The sequence below is a fragment of the Antechinus flavipes genome, chromosome 1 (assembly GCF_016432865.1).
Source record: "Antechinus flavipes isolate AdamAnt ecotype Samford, QLD, Australia chromosome 1, AdamAnt_v2, whole genome shotgun sequence".
Classification (NCBI taxonomy): domain Eukaryota; kingdom Metazoa; phylum Chordata; class Mammalia; order Dasyuromorphia; family Dasyuridae; genus Antechinus; species Antechinus flavipes.
This window is the reverse complement of record NC_067398.1, coordinates 207,972,649-207,990,371: the sequence shown is the minus strand read 5'-3', so window position 1 is coordinate 207,990,371 and position 17,723 is coordinate 207,972,649. Positions and strand designations below refer to the sequence as shown.

The 17,723-nt window shown below is 33.4% G+C and overlaps 1 protein-coding gene and 1 pseudogene across 1 annotated transcript in view; both read left to right on the top strand.

The window, feature by feature from the left end:
• FOCAD (focadhesin) overlaps positions 1-17,723 on the top strand; it is a 349,882-nt gene that overhangs the window by 262,845 nt on the left and 69,314 nt on the right. The window contains exon 22 of the mRNA XM_051995374.1: positions 17,258-17,346. Coding sequence (XP_051851334.1) covers positions 17,258-17,346 — 89 coding nt within the window. The remainder of the gene's footprint in view (positions 1-17,257; positions 17,347-17,723) is intronic.
• On the top strand, positions 9,292-9,766 carry LOC127560645 (60S ribosomal protein L21-like; annotated as a pseudogene).

The window sequence follows — 17,723 nt, the reverse complement described above, 5'->3', positions numbered from 1 at the left end:
ATTTAACTTTTTCAGATCTCTCTCATTTTTCCTTTATCTTAGTGCCTTCCATCTGAAATTATCTCTAATCTGTCTTATATATAACTTGATATATATAGTTGTTTGCATTTTGTCCCTTATTAGACTGAGAGTTCTTGAGAGCATGGACACTTTTTTTAAAATAGCTTTTTATTTACAAAATATTTTCATGGATAATTTTTCAGCATTGAAATCATTTGTTCCAATTTTTTTCCTTGTTCCACCCATCCCTTCCCCCAGATGGCAGGTAGAGCAATACATGTTAAATATTTAGTTAAAGTATATGTTAAATACAATATATGTATACATATCCATACAGTTGTTTTGCTGCACAAGAAGAATCAGACTTTGAAATAATGTACAATTAACCTGTGAAGGAAATCAAAAATAGGTGAACAAAAATAGAGGGATTGGGAATTCTGTGAAGTGGTTCACACTCATTTCACAGAATTCTTTCACTGGTTGTAGCTGATTCTATTCATTACTGCACTATTGGAACTGATTTGGTTCCTCTCATTGTTGAAGAGGGCCACGTCCATCAGAATTGATCATCATATAGTATTATTGTTGAAGTATATAGTGATCTCTTGGTAGTTTGGACATTTTTATCTTTGTATCCCAAGGCTTAGCACAGTCTCTGGCCCTGAATAGATGCTTGATAAATGCTTGTTGGCTGACTTTATGTACAGTGTAGTACTTTCATTTGAGGTTTAACTGGAAAACACTATTTCATATATGGAAGTGACCAAGAATTCTTATCACTGAATTGTCTTAGATCCACTCAATATCTGTTTAAATTCCATTCCCAGCCCAGTGCCTTTCACAATAGCTTTTGAATATATGAGTAAACTGATAGATATGGAGATCAAAAATACGTGGTGCTTTAGTTGATAATCTGGTGATAAAGAATTAGCTGTGTCAAAGTTGTATAGCTTATACTCTTAACCATCATTTATTCTTCCTTCTATTTCCATTTAACTTATTTGTGGAAAGGATAGCACATATTGATTATAGATGGAAATCATCAGGATTTGAGAGCATTTTCTTCTAATCCTCAATAGTGTTTTTTATTGGAAGTTTTAGAGGATCACCTGTTAACATTTAAGCCATTCTTGAGGCTTTCATTAGAGAAAAGAATTTAAATGTCAGTTTTACAACATTCCCCACCCTACTCCATCCTTGAATAAGCAGTGTTTATGCTATTTATTTTTGAATTAATGACTTCTGGGAAGAACATTTTGAAATGACTGCTAGTGAGATTTTTTATTCCTTTGTCATTTGGTGAATAGTAGCTTTGGATGACTAGTGAAGTACATTTTCTTTGTTGTAGCTTTTTTAAACATAAATATTTACTTATTGAGGATCAAAGATTTTATTAGGGTAATGATCTTGTCTCTGTGCTTTAGTTTGAAGATTTTCATGAGTTGCAGTGGCTGAAAAATATCATGATCCATATCATGATTCCTTTGGGTAATGAGCCTTTTAAAATTACTTAAGGTTTCTTGTCAGGTAAAATAGATACTTAATTGTTAGACTCATGTTTTAAGCATTTTTTAGGCTTTCAAGGACCTGTGAGTATTTGCATCTTATTGGTCTAAAGTTTGAAAACCAAGGGTTTCCTCAGTACTGTGATCAGACATCAGAGTAGGATTTTAATGGAGAAAGGAGTTATTTGGTTAAAAAAAAGAAACAATAATAATATATGATTTTAATAAATAATAAATTTTTATTTATTGAAGCAAATATTTCATTCTCCACTAAAAAGTAGCCTGGTAGCTTTCATTATCCTAGAACAGCTGAGTCAAGGTCAAATAGAGATGGGACCATTAAACTATTTATAAGGATATCTGCAGACCACACATCAACTTAAGACCACATTTAACATTAGCTGTGTTCCAATGTATTTTAATTTATTTCATTTAATATTTTCCAATTACATTTTAAATTGGTTGGGCTGCACTTCATGTTTGACACTTCTGCCCTAGACAATTTTTGTGTCACGAATATGTGTATCTTGTCATTTTGCCCTAGATGTCTTACTTGTCAAACATGCAGTAAGCATTAAATATTAAAAGTGATAATCATGTTTATATTAAAGAGATTTTAAGCTGAAACTAATCTTTTATTTTATTCCCTTTAATCTTTTTTTTTTTTAATGGCTTCTGTCATGTGTTATTAAATACTTGTTGATTGTTTGGTTGTTTTGATTACTGTCCTTTTCTTATCTGTAAATTATCCATTAGTGATCTATATCAGCTCCCATTGATTTAATTATCATTGACAGATATGACTCAGATCTTTATAGCTAGCCTTAGTCTCTCTCTCTTGAACTATAATTCCACATCTCTAACTCTGTGCTGGACATTTCCACCTGAATGTTGGTCCAAATGGAATTCATTGTTTCTTCTGCTAACCCTTCCAGTCTTTCCAAACTTCCATATTTCTATTGATGATATTACAGGAATTTTAGTCATTGAAGTTTTCAATCTCTCTCTCTTTCTTTCCCTACCACTAGGTGGCTCAGTGAATTGGGCATTGAGCCTAGAGTCAGGAAATCTTGAATGCAAATGTGGTCTCTTTAATACTCTTTAATACTGCGTTATCTAGAACCACTTAGTAGGTTTCTGTTTGCCTACCTCAGTTTCCTCAAAATAAATTGAGGAAACAGTAATACCTACTCTTCAGGATTGTCACAAGGCTCAAATAAGATCATATTTGTAAAGCATTCAAATGGCAAATAGTAAATACTTAAATAAATTATTTCCTTCCTCTTTTCCCTTCCTTCTCCCATACATTCAGTCAGTTGCTAGATCTTTTAAATCCTCTTTCCCCAACTTCATTTACCTTTATCTCCTTTTCTCCTTCATTTGACCACTGATTTAGTCCACCTCTTACATTGATTATCAAAGTAGCTTAATTAATCTGCCTATTTCTGCTTCTTTTACTTTATAATTTATCCTCCACATTCATGGTAAATAATATTCTTATGACTTAAATCTGCCTGATATTTCATTGCTCAATAATCTTTAGCAAATTCCTATAACTTAGTCTGGCATTGAAGGTTGTTTTTTTTTTTTTAATTAAAGATTTTTATTTTAAAAATCTATACATGGATAATTTTCAACATTCACCCTTATGAAAACTTGTGTTCTAATTTTTTCCCCTCCCTTTCCCTCACCCCCTCTCCTAGATGGCAAGTAATTCAATATATGTTAAACGTGTGCAATTCTTCTATACATATTTCCACAATCATGCTGCATAAGAAAATTCATATCAAAAAGGGGAAAAAATGATAAAGAAAACAAAATGACATTGAAGGTTTTTCACAGTCTGGCTCCTCATTTACCTTTGCTGGATTTTTTTTATATTGTACCCTTTGATGTCCTTCATATTCTAGTTAATCTGAATTCTTTGTTGTCTCCTCCCATCCTTGCTTTATATTTCATCTCTTCCCTCTGTGTCTTTGTACTTTAACATACTTAGGATGTCCTCATCAACACCCAGATTCTTTTAAGTTTCAAAATAGATCCTGTCCTTGGGAATCATTTTCTAATCTCCACCGTTCCCCATAGTTGTTGCTTCTTTTTCAAATTTCCTGTATTTTTTATATCCACATATAGTGTACATTGTATTGCCTTAGCAAAATATAAGCTTCTTGAGAGCAGATGCTGCTTTTTCATGTTTGTATTTCTATTGCCTTAGACTTGTTCAGTCATTTTAAAGTTATATCCAATTCTTTGTGGTCCCATTTGGCATTTTCTTGGTAGAAATATTGAATTGGTTTGCGTTTTCATCTCCATCTCATCTAACAGATGAGAAACTGAGGCAAACTGGGCTAAGTGACTTGCCCAGGGTCAAACGTGTGATGCTGAATGTGAACTCAGGAATATGTTCTGACTCTAGGCCCACCTCTCTATCCACTGCACATATAGCTGTCTTCGTCTTCTACTTGAATGAGACATTTAATTCTCATTGAATTGAAATGAATTAAAATTTGGATAACCTAAATCAAAGGAAGAGAGACATGGTGGGCAGAAATGTATTATAACATCTTGCCAAGAACAAGTAATTCTCCAAAAGTAGTTTAAACATTTTTGTCAAATTCATGTAAGAAAAGGAGATTAACTGGTCATGTATCTAGCCTGAAGGTTAATATATAAGCAGTATGTGTGTGTGTTGTATTGAAATCCTATATAACATGAACAGATCTAAGCACCAAAATATTGAATAGATCTTTTGTAGAAGAGTTACAAACAGAGATAAACAAGTTTGAAGGGATGAGAAGGTAGAGGTGTGCTATTATCTGTATTGTCAAAGATTATCCATGTTGATAAACCCATACATCCATTCAAGTATTTTCTACCTCAATTGTGAATATAGAGCTCAGTGATTTAGCATTATAATTTCTGATTTAGCTGCCTACCCTGTAACTTACCATTTTTATTATTTTTTAACCTTATCTAACCCACTTTTCACTATTTCTAATTCTCATCCAGGTCAGTTGAGATAGCAACTCACATTATGTTTCAGTGTGTTTCCCAAAGTACTATTAAATCATTTGTTGGCATTATCATTTATAAACACATTTGTTATTATCTTCCTATCACTTCTATGTTTCTCTTTTTATTATAGGTTTATACAATTCTCCCTAAAAGAAAAATGGAGAACCTGACATTATTGGCATTGCATTTTGCAGTTATAACAACAGCTATTCAATTTGTTCAATTTTCAGCAATATGTTATATGTTCTATTTAGGAGCACAGAGCCCTGCAAATAATAGGGAGTTCATAAATGGTTGTTGAATGTCAATGAATGACTTTCTCACCCTTGATGTCTAATGCATTTTACAAAAGATACTCACTAGTATTCAGTTTTAATATCATAGTAATTCAGATAGCTTTAAAAATTCCTGAAGTAGATTGATGTTTATATACTGTGCCCTCTATTTAAAAATTTTATTGATATATTTTGTTGTTACACAATTTTCATTTCTCAGTATGCATGTGTATACACACACACACACACATACACACACAATTAGTTGGCATAGTGGACAGATTGCTGGTGTTAGAGTCCTGAATTTAAATCTAGCTTCAAATACTTACTAGCTATGTGACCTTAAGAAAATCATTCAACCCTTTTTGCCTCAGTTTACTTATGGGTAAAATAAGCTGGAAAAAGAAATGGAAAACTCCAGTATCTTTTTTGAGGAAGGGTTGGTGACAACAACAACAAATACACACACACAAAAACAAACACATACACTCTCCCTTATCTAATCCAGTAAAATTTTCCTTCTAAAAGAATTTAAGAAGACAAAAAACATTTCTATAAGACTAAACAACATATTAGGCTATCCTGATAGCGGATACTATCTCAGAAATGAATGAATGGAGGCTCATTTTTTTTCATCTCTTTTGGGATCAGAAGTTTGGGAATTATAATTGAGCATGCAAGCAACAATTTATTAAATGTCTTGCTATTTTCTAGGCATTATACTAGGATCTAGAGACAAAAACAAAAAGAATGAAATAATCCTTGTTCTTAAGGCTCTTGCATTCTAATGTAAGAAGCAATAAGGATATATTCAACATGTATAGAATAAAGCATAAAGTGAATAATTACAAATAATTATAAGAGTTAAATGAAAGGTAATAAAGGAAAGCAGGCCATAATGATTATGGAGATCAGGATCAGCTTAATATTAAAAAATGTCCCTGATTTGTGTCCTAAAGGAAGAATAGGGTATTATGAGAGATAGGTAAGGAGTGAGTTCATTCAAAGATACAGAACAGTTAAGACAAAAGCATGGGAATAGGAAATGGAATTTCATACATGAAGAAAAGCGAGAAAGCTAATTTGGCTAGATTTCAGAGTATAGAAGGGAATGTAATTCTCAGTGCAGCTGGAAGGATAAAGTGTAGCTAGGTTGTAAGGGACTTTAATAACTAAATAAAAGAGTTTATGTTTTAATCTAGATATAAGAGGAAATCCATTAGTTGATTGAATATAGGAATCTACATCATTAACTCTGTAATATAGAGAAGAGGCAATGAAGGCCTGAACTAAAGTTAAGTGGTAGCTGTGTGTGTGGTGAAAAGGGGTCAGATGCCAAAGTTGTTATAAAGTTAATAATGATGAGATTTGGTGACTAATTAAAAATGTGGGGTGAGGGAGATTGAGTAATACAAAGTTTATAAATCTGAGAATCTGAAAGGATGGTGAATGAAAGTTCACAAGAATGAAATTTGGCAGGGCATGATATTGGAGGGTGGACAATAATGAATGCAGTTTTGGACATCTTAAGTTTGAACTGTCTCACTGAATATTCACTTTTTTAATAAAGTGAGACTGAAGCTCAGGAGGGAAGCTAGCACTGAATAGAAATGCCTATATCTCTAATCTATCTGTTGAAAATATAGAAACTATCATATTCAGCTATCAAATCTATCTGTGTAGATGACTCAGATAAATACAGTATATTATCTATTTATCTGTGAACCATCTGCATAGATTTGATAGTCCATGAGAGCTAATGCATTTTCCAAGACAGATTATAGAGGGAGAAAAGAAAAAGGCATATACTATAGAACTTAGGGAATACTTATATTTAAGGAACATGATTTAGAAGGTGAATCAACAACTGAGAAGGAATTGTTATACAGGTAGGAAATAAACCAAGATAACTCAGATTGGGAAAAATATGAAAGTCAGTAGTGTTAACTGGCTGAGAAAGAAGGAGACTGATAAAAAGCTGAACAATTAAAAGAGATCATCAGAAGAGAGCAATTTCAGTTGAGTAATGAGGTTGGAAAGCCAGTTTGCAAAAGCTTGAGGAGTGAGAGAGAGGGGAGAGGAAATGGAAGCAGTGACTATATAGACCACATTTTTCAAGGAACTTGATTGAGAAAGAGAAAAGTTATAGGATGATAAGATCTAATACTTTAAAGTTTGCAAAGCACTCTTGCCTGATCCATCAACTAATAACAAGATCTCATTGGGTCTAGTGAAGGTTTTTTTTATGGATGGAACATGTATAAAGATTGTAGGAAAGATAGTATTAGAATGAAGTTAGAATGCAACACAGAAATTGAGATAGAAGGAAAGTGATAGAAACCTGTGTGCTTCAGAAAACTGAGTGAATGAGGATAGGGAGGGAGAAGGCAGAAGGAGGTCAAGTGCACCTAGTGATTGACCTTAATAAGAAGGGCTATCACTTTGCCAGACTAGGGAAGGTTAGGAAAGAGTGGAAGGTGATGGCAAAGGAATTAAAGATGAAGAGAATATTTCAATTATGTTTTTTTTCTTTTCCTTTATATATATGTATTTATAGTTATACTTTTTCTGCTTTATATTTTGCATTGGTTTATATATGCTTTCCTCTGTTTATTCTATAAATCCTTTATATTCATTGTTTTTATGGTATAGTAAGATATTCTGTTAAATTCATGTACCACTAAATTTGTTTATCCATTATTCCCCATTGATGGGAGTCTTCTTCTCTCTTCCCCCAATTGTTTGCCTCCATGAAAGCATGTATATGGAACCTTTCAATTTTTGAAGTCTTTTGTATATGAACATAAGCAAAATGATGGGATCTCTGTTATATAGTTCAAACATTTTAGAAACTTAATATATTTGTGAAAATCTGGTTGAATATTTTTAGCAGTATTCATCAATATTTCTGTATTCCTATGGTTGTGAGCAATATGTAATAGAGTATGCATAGGATTTAGATAGTTGAGAAGGCAAAATAACTCTCTTACTACCCTTTTTGGTATTCTTTTCAGTAGATTGGATCTACCAGTAGTATTTGTGATCATGGAAGTGTTACTCAGAAGATGAAAAGAATCTGACAGCAACCCACAGTTGTTTAGAAGTACAAAGTATATTTTAAATGAAATTAACATGCAGAAATTATTGTATTTAGTAGAGCTGAGACAAAGGTCTCCACAGTACCAAGGATTTCTGTCCTAGAAGACACTCCCTCATTAGAGGTATTACAATCTTTTGTAAGCTTGTGTCAGGCATATTTGTATTAGACTAGGAGATTATTTAGGCAAACAACTTTTGATACATTTAGCTTAGGAGATAGTGTTTCATTGTACTCTGTTTCCTAGAGCTTGAACGCTATGTATCCTAGGTTGAACTTTACAAAACCAGTGTTCTTTGCTTTCAAATATGCTTCTAACTTAGGAGCCCCAAGAATAGAAATATCCACTCACTCAGTGTCATTGGCTCTGCCTCCAGCTTGAATTAGAGCTATTGTCCAAGGAGGTAATCCCTGTGTGGATTTAGCCAGCACTTATAGAGATTCTTATTTAGCCAACACTAGCCACTGACCAGCTGCCACCTGAAAGTGCCATAGAAAAGAAGAGAGGTAGCATGAATAATTCCCACCAAACCATGTACCTTCGTGATGGCTATATTTTTCCCCATTGAAGGCTACCCCTGGACCCTGCATTCAGGAGTCTTTTAAGTGGTAGTGTCTGCCTGCCTCCAGCTTGAATTAGAGCTATTGTCCAAGGAGGTAATCCCTGTGTGGATTTAGCCAGCACTTATAGAGATTCTTATTTAGCCAACACTAGCCACTGACCAGCTGCCACCTGAAAGTGCCATAGAAAAGAAGAGAGGTAGCATGAATAATTCCCACCAAACCATGTACCTTCGTGATGGCTATATTTTTCCCCATTGAAGGCTACCCCTGGACCCTGCATTCAGGAGTCTTTTAAGTGGTAGTGTCTGCCAAGGCCCAGATTTCTACCCTAATCATCCAGGGGAGATTCTTTGTGGCACTTTTGTCTGTCCTACAGTCCCTGTCTCCTCATTAGCCATAGTTGTGGAAGACTCATAAATGAAAGTTATTACCAAAAACATCTTTGCCATTGTCAAATTGTTCAGTGACAGAAATGGGTATGACATGCTTATACATCAGCCTTGTGTTCTCCTCTGTGCTGCAGCCAAACTAGACTACCTGCCAACTGGACCATCAGACCTTCCCATTTGTTCTGAAGTTGCACCTTCCTATATAAATGTTATCTCCCTCTACTAGAATGTGAATTTTTTAAGTATAGGGTTATCTTGCTTTTCTCTTTAGATCATGGTGCACTTAATAAGTGCTTTTTCCCTTCATTCTTTCATTCTGTCCATCATCTGTCTCTTCCCTCTTAACATAATGTTTTGATCACTAACTTTATGAAATTTTTAGAGTTTATACAATACTTTTCCTACAGCTTTCTACTGGCTCTGCCATATTCCAGTGAGTTGCCAAAATGATAACAAAAAAAGGAAAAAGGAGAAGGCTAGGATACATGTTTTCTAGGTTCTTTTGAAAACATGATCTTGTCACTTTGGTGCATATATGAGAATACACAAGAAAGGTGATATTACAGATATTAAAGGTATGAGCACAGTTCAGCCTGGAATGCCCCACAAATGTTACCATGGCAAACTGGATGGGTCTATAATGTTTCTCAATGCTGTAGGCATTGGTGTAAACAAACAAGTTAAGGGCAAGATTCTAACCTAGAGAATTAATGTGTCTATTGAGCATAGTAAGCTCTCTAAGAGCAGAGATAGCTTCCTGAAGTGGGTAAAGGAAAAGGATCAAAAGGAGGAAGCCAAAATAAAAAGAACTTGAGTTCATCTGAAACATCAGCCTGTTCTATCCAGAGAAGCACACTGTAAGAACAAATAGCAAGCAGCCTGAACTGTTGGAACTAATCTCTATATGAATTCATGGCATAATGACGATTAAAAAAAAAAAACAATAAAAAAGTTTATTGGATTGGGGTGGGGCAGGATACTTTTTGCACAACAAACTTTGTGAGATGAGATTAATGTAAATATCCATTTTATGAGGAAACTGAAGGTTAATGAGGTCAAATGACTTGCCCATATCCTTGTGTCTATTAAGTGGTAGATGTAAGACTAAAACCTATCATTGTAGACCAGTTCCCATCACTACTTCTAGACTTTCCCTCTACTACTGTTCCTCAATGACTACTCCTGAGTTCACTCTTTTGTTACCCAATGTGACTGTTATTTCCCAAGCTGGAGGATATTGTTTTTTCCCTTCTCGATATATTCTTTACCTGTTACATAGTTCCTCCTTGCATACAAGTGTCTGCCTGCACTGGAGAACATTAGTTTACATATTTATGTTCTCTTCAATCCCCAAACATAGGACCTTTTTCACTCTACCTCATCTATATGAAGATATATACCCTTGATATTGCTGACACTTACAGGTACTCCAATTTCATGATCAAGAATTTGGAAATTCCCTTTTATCATTACACTGTTATTATTCTGTTTCTCAGTGTTTCATACGTCCCACCATGACCTGGAAATACCCTCAACATCACAGTTGCTTTGTCTGTATTCTTCTATGTAACTCTTTCCTAGTTCCCTTCCTTTCTGTCTGATCAATCTTCATTTTCCTTTGCTTATTCATCATCTGTGTTATATTTAATATGAAGTGACAGAGATGTCCCCTAAGTCTCTCTTCAAGATTCTTTGGAATTCTAACTAGCTTCTCCTTTGTCTCCCTTCTTTTTTCTCACTTGATATCCTAACAGCTCCTATGGATTTAGTTATCCTATAGAGGCAGATGACTCCCAAATTTATATATCCAGTACTAGATTCTCTCTTGAGTGCCATTCTCCCTGTCAAACATTCCTTACTGGATACCTGTCAGCACCTAAAATCAACACATTCAAAAACAGAAGCCCTTATCTTCTGCAACTCTTCAGCTTCCCTATTACTTTCTAAGGCACCACCATCCTTCCAATAACTGAAGCCTAGATTCTCAATTTCATCCTTATTTCTTCACTCTCATACCCCTCATATTCATTCATTTGCCAGATCTTTCTATCTCTACGACATCTCTTTTCCTTTTCTCCATTAAACTGCTACAATCTTCATTCATGTTCTTACGATTTCCCAACTATTTCAGTAATTTTTTTTTTTTTTGCCTCTTCTTTTCAAGCTTTTCCCCACTTCAATCAATCTTATTAAATTCTAAATCCTATGAAAGATTTTTCTGGAAGTAAAATTTTTATCCTGTATCTCTATACTAACCAACCTCCTGTTATTCCTTATCATATCTAGGATAATATATAAACTGCTCATTTTGGCATTTAATCTAATTCCTTACTGCATTTTCAGTATTCATTTTCTTGAACTCCATCCTTTCTTCTATATTCTTGTTGTACTACCTTTTTTGTTATTGTAAACACCTGATAATCCATCTCTTATTTTGGCTTTTTATACTGTATATTACCCAGGCCAGTATTACCTCTGGTTTTTAGAATTCCTGGTTTCTTTCAAGACTTCACATAATTATTACCCTCTTTATGAAAGCTTTTCTAGTCCTTACAGATATTAACACATCTCTCCAAATTTCTTTTTATTAATTTTTTTCTATTTTTTACTTATATTCATATGTATATTTTGTTTGACTTATTTCAATATAAGCTCCCTGAGGTTTGAGCCCTTTTCACTTATTTTCCCCACTGTTTTTTAGCTCAGTGTGTCACATATAATAAACTCTTAATAAATGCTTGTTGATTGAGGTATTCAATATCTTTACAGACTTTTTTTGGAATTAAGTGCCAAAGAAAGACATAAAAAGATTTTAAGGTCTTCTTACTGAAATTTGCAGTTTATTTAGTGACCACATGTACAGAAATGAAAATAATTAAAAAATAACATATGATCAAATATAATTTAAATTGTATGTTTCTTTTATCATGTATGTGGACTTACTAAGAAAATATAAAGTAAAGAAATGTTGTGCTAGAGATGTTAGGAAAAGCTTCTTGAAAAGAAACTGAGTTTTATGGTGAGTCCTAAGTGTAGCAATTTCTAGCCTCAACATTTATGCTTTGTGAGCTGAACAAATCACTTGATCCTGTTTTTCTTAGTTTGTTCATCTGTAAAAGGAGGGAAAGAAAAAAATGGAAAGTCACTTCAATATCTTTGCCAAGTGGGTTCACAAAGAACATGACTGAAAAATAACTGAAGAACAACTTTAGTAGTAGATGCAGAGTGGTGAAAAGAAGTTGGGGAGACTATTCCAAGAAGAGATAGTGGAGTAAGCAAAGTCACAAAGGCAGGAAATTATTTTTAAAAATTATCTTAAGATGATTTAGTGAGAATATACAAGTAATGCTGAGAAACCATATTGGAAAGATAGGCCAGTTGTTGAGAACCAAGCTCACTCTTTTCAGGAAAAAATAATAATTTTAAATATGAGGATAGACATGGCAACTTAAATATTCAGCTTTTCTTTGTCGGTTAGTTATTTTTGTGCCAAATTCACAGATGTGAGTTGTGTTTATAATGAACCAGAATCTAAGAAATTACAGGAACTGTATTATGATATATTGTTATTCAAATTGTGATGTTTATCTGTCAAGAATTGAAACAAAATAAATGTAGAAATTTTACCTGAATATTTATCCCCTCCCTCCCATCCCATCCCATGACTTGAGCTTTTCTTAAAGGCTAAGCAATAGGTAGAAACTCTGACAGGTAAGTAAGTGGCATTATGATATTGGAAGGGTGACCACTAGGCAATGAATTCTTTTTTTAAAATAACTTTTTATTGATAGAATATTTTATTGATAGAATGCAAGGGTAATTTTTTTTTTTTTTACAGCATTATCCCTTGCATTCACTTCTGTTCCGATTTTCCCCTCCCTCCCTCCACCCCCTCTCCTAGATGGCAAGCAGTCCTTTACATGTTGAATAGGTTACAGTATATCCTAGATACAATATATGTGTGCAGAACTGAACAGTTCTCTTGTTGCACAGGGAGAATTGAATTCAGAAGGTAGAAATAACCCGGGAAGAAAAACAAAAATGCAAACAGTTTATATTAATTTCCCAGTGTTCTTTCTTTGGATGTAGCTGCTTCTGTCCATCTTTGATCTGAATTAACTCTCTTTATTGAAGAGATCCACTTCCATCAGAATATATCCTCAAACAGTATCATTGTTGAGGTATATAATGATCTCCTGGTTCTGCTCGTTTCACTCAGCATCAGTTCATGTAAGTCTCGCCAGTCCTCTCTGTATTCATCTTGCTGGTCATTCCTTACAGAACAATAATATTCCATAACATTCATATACCACAATTTACTCAACCATTCTCCAATTAATGGGCAGCCATTCATTTTCCAGCTTCTAGCCATTTGCTACAAACATTTGGCACATACAGGTCCCTTTCCCTTCTTTAGTATCTCTTTGGGGTATAAGCCCAGTAGAAACACTGCTGGATCAAAGGGTATGCACAGTTTGATAACTTTTTGAGCATAGTTCCAAATTGCTCTCCAGAATGGCTGGATGTATTCACAATTCCACCAACAATATATCAGTGTCCCTGTTTTCCCACATCCCCTCCAACATTCCCCATTATCTTTCCCTGCCATTCTAGCCAATCTGACAGGTGTGTAGTAGTATCTCAGAGTTGTCTTAATTTGCATTTCTCTGATTAATAATGATTTGGAGCATATTTTCATATGTCTATAAATAATTTCAATTTCTTCGTCTGAGAATTGTCTGTTCATATCCTTTGACCATTTATCTTTTTTTTTTTTGTCAATACTGTCCTTTTTTTTTAATTTTTATTTAATAATTACTTTATATTGACAGAATCCATGCCAGGGTAATTTTTTTTTACAACATTATCCCTTGCACTCATTTCTGTTCCGATTTTTCCCCTCCCTCCCTCCACCCCCTCCCCTAGATGGCAAGCAGTCCTATATATGTTGGATATGTTGCAGTATATCCTAGATACAATATATGTTTGCAGAACCAAACAGTTCTCTTGTTGCATAGGGAGAATTGGATTCAGAAGGTATAAATAACCCGGGAAGAAAAACAAAAATGCAGATAGTTCACATTCGTTTCCCAGTGTTCTTTCTTTGGGTGTAGCTGCTTCTGTCCATCATTTACCAATTGAAACTCAGGCTTTGACCATTTATCAATTGGAGAATGGTTTGATTTCTTATAAATTAGAGTCAATTCTCTATATATTTTGGAAATGAGGCCTTTATCAGAACCTTTGATTGTAAAAATGTTTTCAGAGTTTATTGTTTCCCTTCTAATCTTGTCTGCATTTGTTTTGTTTGTACAAAAACTTTTCAATTTGATATAATCAAAATTTTCTATGTTGTGGTCAATAGTGATCTCTAGTTCTTCTTTGGTCATAAATTCCTCCCTCTTCCATAGGTCTGCGAGGTAAACTATCCTATGCTCTTCCAATTTATTTATAATCTCATTCTTTATGCCTAGGTCATGAACCCGTTTTGATCTTATCTTGGTGTACGGTATTAAGTGTGGGTCAATGCCTAGTTTCTGCCATACTGATTTCCAATTTTCCCAGCAATTTTTGTCAAATAATGCATTCTTATCCCAGAAACTGGTGTCTTTGGGTTTGTCAAACACTATATTATTAAAGTTATTGGCTGTTTTGTCCTTTGAACCTAACCTATTCCATTGATCAACTAGTCTATTTCTTAGCCAATACCAGATGGTTTTAGTAACTGCTGCTTTATAATATAATTTTAGATCTGGTACAGCTCGGCCACCTTCATTTGATTTTTTTTTTCATTAGTTCCCTTGAAATTCTTGACCTTTTGTTTTTCCGTATGGACTTTGTTGTTATTTTTTCTAGTTTATCAAAGTTGTTTTTGGGGAGTCTGATTGGTATAGCGCTAAATAAATAGATTAATTTAGATAGTATTGTCATCTTTATTATATTTGCTCGCCCAATCCAAGAGCATTTAATATTTTTCCAGTTGGTTAGATCAGACTTAATTTGTGTGGAAAGTGTTTTGTAGTTTTGCTCATAAAGTTTCTGATTTTTAGGGAATGAATTCTTTGGATGATAATAGCCCATGGACTGAAGAGGTTGGGCAAAATCTGGGGAAAATATTTTTTGCTTCTTTTATAATTTCCAAAGTAACTTTAATCTTTTAAAGTTGACTTTACTTAGTTTTTTTCCCTTTCTGACTTGTAGGATGGGATATTAAATTATTTTTAAAAATTTATCAATAGTTTCTGTTTTCATCATTGCTTAAATTTCTTTCTATATGCTTTCCCTTCATAGAGAGTCATCCCATTTTATGAAGAATATTTTCCAAAGAAAGAAAAGAAGGGAAAAACAAGCAAAAATGATCAGTATGTTAAAAGAAAAAATCTGAAAATATATTCAGTATTTGGGATAGCTGTCCCCTTATCTTATTTTTTTGGGGGGTGGAGGGAGTAAATTACTGAGGAATATCTGACATGGAAAGCTAATATTTGTGAGAGTTCTTTTAGCCTATCTTTGATTTCTTGCTCTAAAGGATAGAGAATTTCGGTATGAGAAAGAGTATAGTTATTAATTTTTATAGGGCTGAAGAATGAAAGATGATGTTCATGGAAGTCTGTAAAATCATGAAGGACATAGATATAATATTTAACAAATCAAAGAATCCTGGAAATTGAGGGCATTCTTGAAGATAAATAGAAATAATTTAAGGGAAATAAGAATTATTACTACATTACCAAATCAGGTGTTACCTTTTTTTGGAATATACTCAGTTATATATTGCAAAAATATAGTTTCAAGAAAAGATTAGCTATATAAATGGATGATATTTCTACTCTGCCCTAAAAGGAAGGTATATATATATATATATATATATATATATATATATATATATTTGGGGAATGCTTTTAACCTTTTGACATTTATGTCATGTTAGGGAAACTTTTTTCTTTTCTGTGTTTGTCTCTTGAAGCTACTGTCATCATTAAAACTGGACAGCAATCATTCTAGAAGACAGTTCATAATGTGAACACCCTTTGACCCAGCAATACCACTACTAGATCTGTATCCCAAAGATTTCAAAGGACATGGAAAAATACTTATTTGTATAAAAATACTTATTGTAATTCTTTTTATGGTGAAAAGGAATTGGAAACTGACAGGGATACTATCAGTTGAGGAATGATTGAAAAAGTGGTAGTATATGATTGTGATGGAATACTATAGAATGGTATAAGAAATGAGGAACATAATGGCTTCAGAGAAATTTAGAAGATTATTTTCTTTTTCAATGTGGCTAATATGAAAATATATTTTGCATGACGTCACATGTATTATTTTCATATTGCTTGTTTTTTCAAGGAAAGGGGAAGGAACCGGGAGAGAGAGAATTAAAAACTCAAAATTTAAAACACAAAAGTTAAAAATTAGCACAAGTAATAAAAATGTATTATTATAAAAAATGAATAGTGAATTGGCTCAATCATTGATTTGATGCTTTCTTCTGGTTTGTAATATTAAAGGAAGATTGAAGTTACTAGAATCTATGTTGTTTATGACTCAAGCTATTCTAAGACACAATTTTCAACATCTCTTATTAACATGTACTCCTCTAAAGAAGTTCACAACTGTCAAGGAAAAAGAAAACAAAAAACTGAGGCTTTGCCCAACTCACCCAGCATTTGAAATTTTGCCTAAATCCAGTTGGGCATTATCTGCTCAAAATAAATATTACTTTTAAAAGAAACTATCAAATCAGAAAAAAAAAGATTTAGAATTACAAAATGTTGCCAATATCATTTGTTGTTGATGTACTTCTTTATCTCTTGTCATAAGTAAACTTAATGTATGAAAAATTAGTTACTGAGCAATATACAGAAAAAAAAACAATTATTGTATTACCCAACCTGATCATAACACATTTTCCGGATACATATTTCACTGGTATGTGGAATTTGCAGAATATCCCTGGTAGAATATCTGTTCTTATAACATGTTAGTTCAAAATAGCAGTTAGAGAGAAGCTATTTGAATGCCTATGAAAATATTTATTTGTGTGGCCATGGTAGCTGTATGGAATGAAGAAGAAAGATTCAAGAAAGAAGGGACAATTAGGATGATAGTAGAAGTTTTTACTGAGACTCCCCAAAGTTAACTCCTAGGTAACATTTTGTTCTTTACACGCAATGTTTCAAGACTGCACCTGTTACATAAATTAATAAATGATTATATAGTGATATAATTCTATTTTCTTAACACACAATCTCTCAAAGTAAAATATTCTATCAAGAACAATTAGATCCAATTATGAGGTTGCCCTCAAGGGAAGGGTTATATCTGTTACTTAAGTCTTTCTCATAGAAATTTAAACTTATTCCAAATGTAGCTTTCTTCATGATTTACCTTGTGATTTTTCAGGGAAGACAGGCAGAGCTGGACATGCAATTAAAGCACGGAAAAGATGCTCCTGAGGAGATACAGTACAAGAAATTTACAGCTTGGCTCTGGTAAGGGAATGACTTTCTTTTCCTCATAATTTGTAGTGAGAAGTGAAAACTTAGGGGAAAGGTAGCTACATAATGGGTTTTAATATTGCAGGATGTTATTTCTTCATGAGTGTTATAGAGATAAATCCAGATGACCTGCTAGATGATTCTTATTAAAAACAAAAAAAGAACCACCTCCACTTCTCTATTGTACACATAAAATTTTAAGTGAAGGTTCATTCTTTTTTTTTTTTTTTATATTTTTCTAAAAAACTTTTTAAATCACAGATTGTTTAATATGTCCTTTAATATGTCTTTCTGCCTCCACCATTGCTTCCCAATCTACATTTCATCAAGGTTTTTTCCTCCCTTGAAGTGAAACCTTGTCTTTTAGACAC